This window comes from Apodemus sylvaticus, chromosome 1, assembly GCF_947179515.1.
Source record: "Apodemus sylvaticus chromosome 1, mApoSyl1.1, whole genome shotgun sequence".
NCBI classification, from domain to species: domain Eukaryota; kingdom Metazoa; phylum Chordata; class Mammalia; order Rodentia; family Muridae; genus Apodemus; species Apodemus sylvaticus.
In genome coordinates, this window is record NC_067472.1 from 105333922 (window position 1) to 105346477 (window position 12556).

Sequence of the window (12556 nt, forward strand, 5' to 3'; positions counted from 1 at the left end):
CTTTATTTAATTTTTTTCCTGTTTAAAACAATGGAATCAATTGATTTTTGGTGTTGGTTGCATACTGCTTGTCATTTTAATTGAATGCATAGGATGACCTATTCCCTGGGTGACTGTCATAATTCTTATGATTCCTAATTAAGTATTAAAGGAGTGAGCTCGTCAGGTAGCAACCGGCTGGCTTTTCATAGCTTCACTACCGATTTGTAAAGTTGTTCTACAAGAATTACAAGATTTGAGATCCTTTAAGGCATTATAATTTCAGCAGTTCTAGACTAAAAAAAAATCTTGAGAAACTGAATCGTCATGTTTTTGGGGGTGGTAATGACCTTTGAAGAAAGAATTTTCACCAAGTTAGGACTATCTAACAAGCAAAGCCTTTTCAAAACAGCCCTTTCACAAAGAGGGTCACCCCTCCCAGCTGCACCCAGTAACAGGAAGGAAAGAAGTAACACTTTTGAACTCTGATCTTCCTAAGTGTCTGTACGTGGTTTGACTTACATTACACTCTCTAATTAGGCAGAGATCAGCTCAGGAGACAGTTCCGTCCTCGTTGGTGTAGGGAACAGACCCAGGGTGTTGTGCATACAATGCACGCTGGTTCTCAGTACACGCTCTGCTCTTGAGCCACCTCACAACCACTTTTTTCCTTGGTAAGGTCTTTCTGGGGTTTCACGCTCATGTCACACTTTTGGACTTGGGATATCTCTGCTTCCTTTTTGTTTACAAACAATATTTTCTTTGGCATAGAATTCACTATGTAGATCAGGCTTGCCCTGATCTACAAATTCGCAGTGATCCACCTGCCTCTGCCTTCCAAATACTGGGATTTAAAGGTGTGAGCCACCTCACCCAGCAAGAAATATTGCCTTATGTTGTAATGTGTAAGGTACAAACCAGTGGTTTGGCACAGGCCGGCCTGAACTGTGTGGGAAGAAGGTAGATGGGGGTGACCTCCACGATGCCCTGTATTCAGTAACCTCTGCTGTGGCCTCACATTGGCAGTTGAGGTATCTAAGATCATTCACGGCAGTGCACACAGAGCTTCCTTGCTGGTGGTCCTCTGCATGCTCGTTCTGCTTTCTGTGATCCCACACTCACTGAGCTTCCCTCTTGCCGCCTCTTTCATCATTTACCAGGGTGGAGTAATCACGGCTCACACAGCCGTGCCCTGCACAAACAGAAAACCGCTGGTAAAGGAGGGGCTGGCAGGTAATGCTGTCTCTTTGGTTTTTTTCTAGGTAGCCAGCCTCTTCCATCTCTGAGCTATATATATGCATTTTCTTTTTAAGTATGACTTCCTTTGTGCCAAAATACAGAAGCAGAAAAGACTTACTAAAGTTAATCTAGTTTGTAATCTGAGGTAACTTACTTTATATATTTTCACTAAAGTCATACATTAGAGCTTTGGGACACCAGTGCAGACTTTTTATTATTATTATAGGTGGCCATAGAGTTACTGCTTTAAGGAAGTTTGACTTGAGATGAAACATCACCCTTTAAAGGGCCTGCCTTTGTTCTTTTGTTCCCTAAGGCTTTCTCTGATGTGGTTGTGCCGGGGACTAGAGCAAGTTTATTTTAAAAGAGTCTTTTAAAAGAAGCTAGCTTGTAAAAATAAATCCAGAAAGGCCACTTTTTGTGTATGCTGGGAATTGAATCTAGGCCCTTGTATACACTGGGCATATGTTGTATCACTGAGCTATATCTGCAGTCTCCTCTACATTTTTCTTGTGTGTGTTTGTATATGATTGAAGATCCTGGGAAAATCTAAAACCTATAATTATATATAAGAACTTTAAAATATTCACATACGTAGAATTGTATTCAACATTTGTTGAAACCTTATTATGCTCTGTGGTCTGTGGCCACTGCTAAAGACACTGGGAAAAATGAGGAATATTTTTCCTCTAAAAGCACTCCCTATTCAATGGAGAAGATATACAGATGAGCAATATGCTGTTACAGTACACTGTGTTAGGGACATGGGAAAAGGACTAGAAAGTAGAAAAGGCATCACACCCGTCCTGGGAAATGGCTGTAAGACAACAGCTCGCAAAGACATCATTTGACCTGTGTCTTGAAAGAGGAGTGGGGATTGTTCAGATAGATGAGGGAGGAAATGTCTTCCTAGCAGAGGAGATTGTAGGTGAAAAGGCAGGAATTAGTGAGAGCATGTATAATGCTGGGAGATCTCTATGACTCTATGTTGGCCTAGGACTAGCACGTGTGTTGAAAAGTGTGGGGAATGAAGCTGGGTACAGGTTCATGGAAAATGGCCTATGTTCTTGGCTTGGATTCCATAAGAAAGCTTTAATTTGTATTTATGTGTTTATTTACTTAAAATTTCTGTGTACATGCGTGGTTGGGCACGAGTGTGCTTGTATGTGTGTGTGTGTGTGTGGTCAGAACTTTTTGGATTTTCAGATTCTGGCTCTCCCTCCTTCCACCACACACGGGTTCCGAGGCTCATACTCAAGTTGTGAGGTTTGGCATTAAGTACCTTCACCCACTGAAATCTTTCACGGCCTTTCATTCATTTGTTTTTGAGACAAGGTCTCATATATCTCAAGCCGGCCTGGCACTTGCTATGTGTCTGATAGTGGCTGTGAATCTCTGATTCTCCTGCCTCTGCTTCCTGAGTATTGGGATTATAAATATGCATGCCAAGTTCAAGAAAGGATCGTTATATATTTATGACCAGAAATTTCCTAAATATTCATCTTTTTTGTGTATTGAATTGCTTTGTGTCTGGCTTCTAAATTTTCAGGTTTGGGTTAGGGATGTGATTCTGTTGGCAGAGTGCTTACCTAACTTGGACAAAGTCCTGGGCTCTGTCCTAGTGATGTATTCCTGTAATCCCAAGACTCTGGAAGAGCTCGTGGAAGTCTTCCAAAATTCTACAACTCTCTTTAAAACACATAGGGGGAAGGGAAGGGGGAAGGGGAGACAGAAAAGGAGAGAGAGACAGAGAGGAAAGATAAATGACAAAGGCAAGATTAAGCTTGAATCTCTATTCTACACAGAGATGTAAACAAGAAATACATTATAGAAGTATATTATATGGAGAAGAAAGAGAGAAAAGAGGGAACTAAAGCTTATCTCCACCTCCATATAAAGTTCAGGGCGAGCCTGGAATGCATAACACCTTGTCTCAAACCAAACAAAATGCAGCAAGAATCCCAGAATCTAAGCAGTCCACCAGACACATTGCCACAAACCAATCCTGGACTAAATGCAGAAGATGTGAAGATTAAGGTGCAACCTGGTCTTGGGAGCTTGTGGGCTATAAAATATCATAGGGACTTAGACCCTGACTGATTGCTGCTTTATTTCACCATCTAGCAAAGGATTTATAAATCTAAATTCTAACCTCAGTTTTCAAAGCAGATTTTCTCTATGTGAGCCACTCTGACATTCTGTTGCCTATTAATAACTAAGAAAAGCTACTTTGTATTGAGTGATGCAATCGCATTAAGTTCAGTGCATCATTTAGCCATGAACTTGTCTCTTTAAATAATCTGCATTGGTTGTGGTTTTCCAGAGATACAAAGCTAAAGAGGATATGTATGTACAGACATAAGTATGTTTATACTTATACTTACTGAGATTTTATTGTAAGGAATTAACTCATATTATTATGGAAATTGAGAAGTACTAAGATTTGCCGGGTGAATTGGCAAGCTGGAAACACAGTAGAGTGTGAAGGCCTGAGAGTTATAATATTGATGAATGTAGCTATACTCTGAAGGCTGGCAAGCTCCAGAACTAAAAAGGTTTTACGTTTCAGCCTAACTTGGATGACGGGAAGCAAATGATATCCCATGTCAAAGGAAATCAAGTAGGAAAATTCTCTTATTCCAGCATTTGGGTTCTATTTAGGCCTTCTACTGTTTAGGTGAGGTCCACTCCCATTAGGGAGGGTAGTTTAACATTTAAATGTTTTTCTCATCCCAACATATCATAAAAGGAACATCGGTCTAATGTTTCACCAAGTATCTGGTTGCCACATTGCTCAGTAAAGGAGGCACGCAAAATTGACCATAATAGCCTCCGTGTCTCCTGCCCCACACAGGAGAAATAGATTATCTACAGCATTGTTGGTGGGCCTTTGGAATTTCATTCTAGGAAGACAGATAAGACATCAGGATCTTCGAAGAAATGCTGACAAACAAACCACACCATCACTGAAGCCTAACTCATTTACCATTTAAAGGAGATTTTATTTTTATTTATGTGCATGTGTATCTGTGTCTGTAAATGCAGGTATCTGAGGAGGTAGGCGAGTATTGAATACCCAGAGGTGGAGTTACAGGAGGTTATGAGTCTTCTGATCTAGGGGTAGAGAATCTAACTCAGCTCTTCTGCAAGATCCACAAGAGTTAACTGCTGAGACATCTCTCCAGCCCTTTATTTTTGTTTTTGTTTGTTTTGTTTTCAAGACACTGTTTCCCTGTGTAGCCCTGGCTGTCCTGCATCTTGTTTTGTAGACCAGGCTGGCCTCAAACTCAGAGATCCACCCTGCCTCTGCCTCCCAGTGGCATGCTCCACTGCTGCCCACCTCTCCAGCCCTTATTTACTAGTTTTTACACCTTTTCTTTGTTGTTGAGAAGCAGCAACAGTAGCAAAATAAATAAAATAATAATTACATATTCGTCATTTCACCCAGTGCTGGCTTTATTATGTACTCGTGGTCTCCCTCTGTACACAGAGTTTACATGCCTATCTTGGTGACATGAATTTTTTTATTGCTCTATAATAATTTAAATGTGCCATTTAAGGGCAGGAACCACGAACTATTCATTTTTGTGTTCCCAGGATTCTATCAAAGCACCGGGAAAAGCTATTACTAATTAAATGTTGGTAGCTGGGTGTAGTGGCCTAAGCTTGTTATCTAAGCACCTTGGAGGCAAATACAAATTCAAAGCCAGCCTGGTCTACCCTGAGAAACCTTTGTCTGTAAAATCGAGCAGTTTCTCTCCCGAAGACCTGTAAGGAATAAAGTGAGCTGCTGAACACAAGTATCGCACACCATGGCCACTCAATAAAAGATAATTATTCTTAATTACTATGAGAATATGGAATACTAGGAAGGTTCACCTGTGGTCAGTCACCTCCAAAGTCGAGGTTACAAGTCAAGATTTGCATACTAGACGCTAGAATAAATGAATCAGACAGGATCTGTATCCTAAAGGAATTCAATCAAATATAGAGAAGAGACATAAATAATACATAGTCTCATAGGTGAGATACTAAAATTATGTGAAGACCACTCAGTAACAAAGACAGCAACTAATACTGCCCAGAGAAATCACAGGGAAGGTGACAGGAGCAGGAATGACGGTGGAATCTGGGGAGAGTTCTAGTCTTTGGGTTTTAAAAACTTCCGGAACCAAGATGCTGCGGGAGTAGAAAGTGTCTCGGTCAGATTTGGTGGACGGACGAGATGGAGACTTTTCCGGCCGTGTTTTCAGAAGCCCTGGGGTCGTGATTGCTAGGGCGGATCTTCGGTTTGCTCAGTAGCCGCAGCGGTCGAGAATGAGCGGAACCCTGGGAAAGGTAACGCAGATTCCCCGCACGTAGGGAGCTGAGGAAAGCGGAAGGGAAAGCAGAGCTGTAAGGGGTTTGCTTGCAGACGTTCGGGCCTAGGACTCTGCGAACAGGCCCTTCCCAGCGGTCCCTGCGGCGCCTCACTGTCAATTCTTTCCTCCGCCCAGGGCGAGCTTTCCAGTCTCGTGCCACGCCCCCTCCACTTGTCACCCTCGCTGCTGCCCAATGCCTAGGAAAGGGAGAGTCCTCTCCCATGGAATTATCGTCCCCTTAAATTGTCTGACCTTGGTAAGGTCATTTAATTTTTACATTTAATCATCTTTTTAGAATCCTCACTGAAGTGGTTGGGATGTGAATGAAGTTACTCGGTGATAAGAAGAATACACTAATGAGAAACTACACTTTTGCTTACAAAATCTTAAGAGCATATCATAAAACCGGGTGAACCAACCATTTCGTTGTTGTTACTCTTAGCTTCCAAAATATTATTTAAGAGACTATGGCAGAACCAGATGAGCCTTCTTTCCTTTTATGAGACGAGGTCTCACCATGTAGCCCAGACTGCTCATGACTCACAATCTCCTGCATCAGTTCCCCCAGTGCTTGAATTACAAGCATGCGCCACTACCCCAAGCCAAGCTACCATTCTGTGTGTGTGTGTGTGGTTTTTTTTTTCAAGACAGGGTTTCTCTGTGTAGTCCTGGCTGTCCTGGAACTCACTCTGTAGACCAGGCTGGCCTCGAACTCAGAAATCCTCCTGCCTCTGCCTCCTAAGTGCTGGGATTAAAGATGTGCGGCTGCCACCACCACCCGGCGCAAACTACCATTCTTAAATCTGGTTCTCATTTTTCTCTTCCCTTAACAAATTTAACAGATCTCATTGGGCTTTTCCAACTGTGTCATGTTGCTTAGGTTGTTGATAGTCCTGTTCTCTTCATGTTGGGTTTTATTGCAGGCATTAATTATAGACTTTATCTCCATAATGCATGTATAAATCAATATACTCATCGCCGTTTATGGATGTGGGACTACCCTTGAATGTCTCTAAATTTGGGTTTCTTACCTCAGCATTCATGAAGGGACCCACTGATTCTCTTTAGCCAATTTGTGATAACAGGTCTGCTGCAAAGATGAAATACACCAACTTCAACATTCCATTCTATTCTCTGGTTCTATTAATCTTCTTTCCAAAGAAGGAAGAGAGGATCAGTATTTAAAGAACATAATTCACAGTCCTGCAGAAGAATCCATGGAGACCTGGCACTAAGGCCGTCATCTAACAAAGCCAGGCACTGGGGTCTTTAATCATAGAACTTGGGAGGTAGAGGTAGGAAGATCAGGAGTTCAAGGGCAGCTGTGATTACAGATTGAGTTTGAAGCTAACCAACCTAAACTACTTGAAACCTAATCTCAAAAAGTAAAAGAAAAAGAAAAACAGGCCCAAAAGTACAATAGAGGAGACTGTAAATAGGAATGGGTGTTTTGTAAGGGATGAAGGTTGGCGCTAATGAGAATGCTGATATTTTGCAGTCATTTATTTATTTTTATTTGTTCTTTATATATTATTAAGCAATCCTAGCTGACAGAATAGATGTGGAAATTCAAATGTCAGTGGTTATAAAATCTGTGTTCCTAATGACCTTCAAGAAGATAGATTTTGAGAGTCAATACAGTCATGGTAGAAGAATGCTGCCAAAGGAAACACTAGAAACAAAATTAACTTTTGAGAGAATTTAGAAGAAATACTTGAAAGCATTGATTGTTGTATTCAAATACTTGAGTGTTAGTTTAGTGTACTGGCTGAGGACAGTGGGGAGAACATGAAGTGTCTGGGATCCTGGTTTGGTGCCTCTTCATCTCTTTCTTCTCTTTTGAATTTGACTACTTTGTTTCATTTTATTGAGACAGTATCTCACTTTTTGCCAAGGCTGACCTTGAACTTCTAGGTTCTAGTGAGTCTCCTACTGCTGTCCTTCAAGTAGCTCAGTTTACAGGTATTTGTCATTTCATCCAATTCAATTTGAACTTTCTAATGAATGAATCTAAGTAAGGACTGATTTTCTCAGGGATTTTTCATGAAAGTTGCAGTGGTTAGGAACACTTGCAACTCTTCTAGCTACAAATTAGCAACGCCGTGTAACTTCAGCTCCTGGGCTCCCCAAGCTCTCTTCTGGCCTTAGTGGGAAGTGTATTTATGTGGCACACATCAATAAAAATAATAAATAAATAAATCTCAAAAAAGAAAAGAAAAGAAAGAAATACCCCTTGTAAGACCTGGAATCCATGTCTCAGGGTATCGTGTAGCCCAGGAAGGAGTATAAGAGCCATCCTGCATCAAGAGGGTATACTGGAGGAAAGGGCCCTAACTGTGGGTCACCTAGAACACTTGTTAGCTGTCAATATTCGACTTTCCCTCATCGAGACAGAATCTCACGATGTAGCACTGGCTAGCCTACAACTCTCTATATCAGCAGTTCTCAACCTGTGGATGTGACCCCTTTGATAAATGTCTGTCTCCAAAAATATTTACATTATGATTCATAACAGCAGAATTACAGTTATGAAGTAGCAACAAAATTATTTTATGGTTGGGGGGTCACCACCACATGCAGAACTGCATGAAAGGGTCACAGTATTAGGAAGGCTGAGAACCACTGTTCTACACAGACCAGGCCGGCATCAAACTCACAGAGATCCACGTGCCTCTGCTTCCCAAGTGCTGGACTGAAAGTGAGCGCTACCGCTGCCCAGCTTCATTAACTTCCTAAAGCCAGCCTGGCTTAAGTTTTGACAGGTAGTCATGGCGGAATGGAAAACATAAACATTGCTCAAGGTCAGACCTGTGTTTTCACCTGTTGCTAAACCTATAACATTAGTCAGTTGATGCAAATCTATTTTTTATTCCATAAAATAGAGGTAGTTATTAAAAATCCCCAAAATATTAATTTTGTGTGTGTGTGTGTGTATGTGTGTGTGTGTGTCTGTCTGTCTGTCTGTGTGTGTCTGTGTGTGTGTCTGGGGGGGGGCATATACATGCCAGGGCATGTGTGTGGCAGTCAGAAGGTAGTCTGTAGTAATCGGCTCTCTCCTGCCATGTTGGTCCTAGAGACTGAACTTACATCGTCAGGCTCACTGCAGTTATCTTTACCAGCCTGAGTCCTCTCACCAGCCTGAGGCAGGTGTCCTTACAGGGACTCTAGCAACGAGTTGGAGTGACGATAAGAAAACATGGAGTGCTTGGCACGGAAGAAACAATCGATGGCCCTTTAGTAGTAATACACAAGCCTATTCTTAAATTTTCATAACAGCTCTCACCTTTAATAACAGCATTTGGGAGGCAGAGGCAGGTAGATTTCTGTGAGTTCAAGGCCAGCCTGGTCTACAGAGTGAGTTCCAGGACACCCAGGGCTATGTAGAGGGACCATGTTTCAAGAAACTAAACCAGACCTAAACCAGCTCTCATTGGCGCACCTAGGGCCTGGGCCACTGTGTTCACAACGCAACCCAGCCTTTCATTTGAAGGCCTCACACTCTGCAATGGATTTTTCTCTGTCATGGTTTCTTTAGTAACTGCGCACTTCTTCCTTGGTTGCTGGTTCCAGAGCTCATAGGACAAGTATTTTTGTAACCCACTGCCGCAGCTGTGTCCTGATTCATTCATTCAGTGGTGTTATTGCTCTCCTCTTCTGTTTGCAGAGCCAGAGCTGTTCATCTGCTGATTGGGCTGGGCAGGGAATAGGGGGGAGTGGGGGATATTTGTGGATTCAGTCTCAAAATAGATTACTTTTGTTCTGATAAATAATGTCAGGCATTGCAGAGAAAAGAAAGCACATTTCCCAGAGCTGAGGAGTTCACATCACAATTTGAATGCCTTCCAGAAAGGTGTCAACTATTTAAATCTGACTTTTAGATAATTAAATCCTTAGCTATTGTATAGACTCAGAATTCTGAACAATTAAATAAAGAGAAAGCAGTCTCATCTAGATCTTTCTTTTTACCCAGTGCCTCCTCTGTTTGAAGTGACCCATTTGAGATACGTTCTGTCCACTCTGATTTCTGTTCTGTTGGTCCTGTGAATGGAACTTTGGCCATGAGGGAGTTTGCATTATCTGCTGCAACTTTGAGGTGTGTGGCCAGTGACAGAGGAGCCAACCTGAGCTCTCCAAAAGCTCTTAGTTCCCTGCTCTGGCCAGTATTAGGGTAAGCAAAATTTATACATACTTTATATAGTTAAAAAAAACCTTAAAATTAACTTATTTTTAATTTTATGTATGAGTGTTTTGTCTGCATTTCTTTATGTGTGCCACATGTGTGCTTAGTTACCTATTAAGGTCAGAAAAGGGCATCAGATCCCCCGGAATGGGGAGTACATGGGTTCTGAAAATCAAATCTGGGTTCTCTGCAAGAGCAATTGCTCTTAACCACTGAGCCATCTCTCCAGCCCCCTACAGCCTTTGATAATAGAGTGGGTCGTACTTGTACTTTAAAGTCCATCACACCTTTGCCCTTTGTTCTTTCTCTTCACATCCTTTTTAATCTATGTTCTTTGAGAGACTTTTCCTAAATGTGATCTTCCCCCCAATTTTTAAAACTTCATTTATTTGTGTGTATACATGTGATGTCTATGAGTACAGGTGTGCACATGCCTCATTGTACATGTGGAGGTCAGAAGACAATTTTTAGGAATTACTTTGCTCCTTCCACGATTCAAACTCAGGTTGTCAGGTTTACCTGACAAGCACTTTTACCTAGTGTACCACTTCATCAGCTCCCTCTGGTGATGTGCTGTTGAGTACCATTTCTTCATTTGGAGCAGGAGGTGTAGGATAGTAGAGAAATTATGGACTTTACAGCCAGAAAACCCCCAAAGCCTCTGCTAGCTTTGGGGAGTTACTCTGTGACTTTAGGTAGATTTATTTTCAGTTTTCTACACTATAAAATAGGGTTAGTAATGCCCTGCATTGTGATTTAGATACAGGACAGGCATTCAGCAAAATAGGTATGAATGATTCATAGATGGCTACAAGAATGACCATTTATTAACTTCTTTCTAAATTTTTCCCCAAACAAGACTTGATTGTACATATTGCACCCAAGTGAATCGCTCAACATAGAAGTCACTGGATGGTGTGAAGGGTTGAAGCGACTCTTCTGAGGTATTAAGTTAGCCTTCTGTATATCGGGGCCTTTTGAGCACTTGTCTTGAGATGGATCCTGATCTTGAACAGATCTTTGGGAAAGTCTGTAACCTGCAAAAGCTCAGGACTTCCCAGGATGTCCTGCCAGGTATACTTGTTAATAATACATCGTTTTACTTCATCATATAATGCTGGTGGTTTCTTTTAGTTGTTTACTGTAAGCTTATCATTCTTTCAGACCTGGAACAAACCTATACTCCTTAGCTGTCATCCCCATCCCACCCCACCCCAGCAACTGTTAACCTACTTCCTTTCCCTGTAGACCCACCCACAGGAGTTCTCTGTGTAGCCCTGTCCTGTAATTGCTCTGTAGATGAAGATCAGGCTGGCCTCAAACTCGGAGACCTGCCTGCCTCTGCCTCCTGAGTGCTGGGAATAAAGGCATTCACCACCACCACCACCAGTCCATTATGAATATTTCATAGAAAGGGAACCAATCATACAGTATTTGGTCCTTTGTGACTGGCTCGTGTTTCACATAATAGAATGCTTTTAAAGTTCATCATGCTTGTTACATTTTGTTTTTATATTCCTTTTAATATGCGATGCAGTATTTGTCAGTTAGAAAGCTGGAAACTTTGTGGGCTGGCAGGCAAGTAGTACAGGGACCTAGATTTGTTTTCTAGCAAGCAAGCAAGCAAGCAAGCAAGAAAGAAAGAAAGAAAGAAAGAAAGAAAGAAAGAAAGAAAGAAAGAAAGAAAGAAAGACAAAGAAAGAAGTTGCTATTTTAGAATAGTTTTAGATTTACAGAAAGTGTCAATAGCATGAAGTACTCACTTTTTCTATTCTCTATTATTAACATGGGTGATTAACAACCTGGGTGATTTCTGGGACCCATGTGGTAGAAATAGAGAGCCAATTTCCTTAACTTGTCCTCAGAGAACCAGTTTCCTCAAATGACCTTTGACCTCCACATGTACTCTCCTACCTTAAATAAATACATACATGGGAAAATTATATTAATAATTTTTGTGATTGATCAACCCATATTGATATACTATTATTAACACAAACCCATACTTTATTCAGGTTTCTTTTGTTTTTAATTTAATTTCTTTTCCTGTTCCAGGATTCATTTGAATATTACATTCCATTTAGTAATTATATATCCTTAGGCTAGGACATATATCCTTTGACTGGGACAGCTTCTCAGATATTTGATGTTTTTACATAATAAGCTTTTTACATATACATGTCAAAAAAATTGAAATTGTTTCTCAGGATAATCAGAAATTTTTGTGTGTGTTATGGGATCTAAAAGACAGATATTTGGTCTGTTACCTAGATTATTAAAAGAACTCCTACATGCCACATTCTTCCTTAGTAAGACAGAATGCGATCTTTCGGAAGGGCGCCGGCAGGGCAAGAGTGAGGTGACGATTCTGCTGCCTCCTCTCCTTAGTGTCCTCTCTCAGCCGCACGAATGTGATTGTTCCTGTCGCTATCGAGAGAGTCTGGGCTGTAAGAGAGGCACAGTCTTCTTAGTCTCTTATTAACTATTTTAAAAATAAAACCTCTCTGACCCTTAGTTGCAAAAAATTATCTTGCAGTTGGTGAGAATCAAAGAACATTTAGGGAAGCCCCTGTTAGAAATTAGAAAAAAAAAATCAAGTTGGAAAGTGGAAGTAGGATGGAAAATTGTGGGAGAGGGGTTTTCTTTTTTTTCTTTCTTTCTTTTTTTTTTTTTTTGGATTTGGTTTTTTGAGACAGGGTTTCTCTGTGTAGCCCTGGCTGTCCTGGAACTCACTCTGTAGACCAGGCTGGCCTCGAACTCAGAAATCCGCCTGCCTCTGCCTCCCAGAGTGCTGGGA

At 41.2% G+C, this 12556-nt stretch overlaps 1 protein-coding gene across 2 annotated transcripts in view; it reads left to right on the plus strand.

The window, feature by feature from the left end:
* The first annotated feature begins 5440 nt into the window (after positions 1 to 5440).
* Mrpl48 (mitochondrial ribosomal protein L48) overlaps positions 5441 to 12556 on the plus strand; it is a 39111-nt gene continuing 31995 nt past the window's right edge. Inside the window, exon 1 of one of the 2 annotated variants that reach the window (XM_052157541.1) lies at positions 5441 to 5556. In XM_052157541.1, the coding sequence (XP_052013501.1) occupies positions 5536 to 5556 (21 nt within the window). In that variant the 5' untranslated portion in view covers positions 5441 to 5535. Of the gene's footprint in view, positions 5557 to 5738; positions 5836 to 12556 lie in introns of those variants that run through there. The other variant, XM_052157532.1, reaches the window with a different exon arrangement.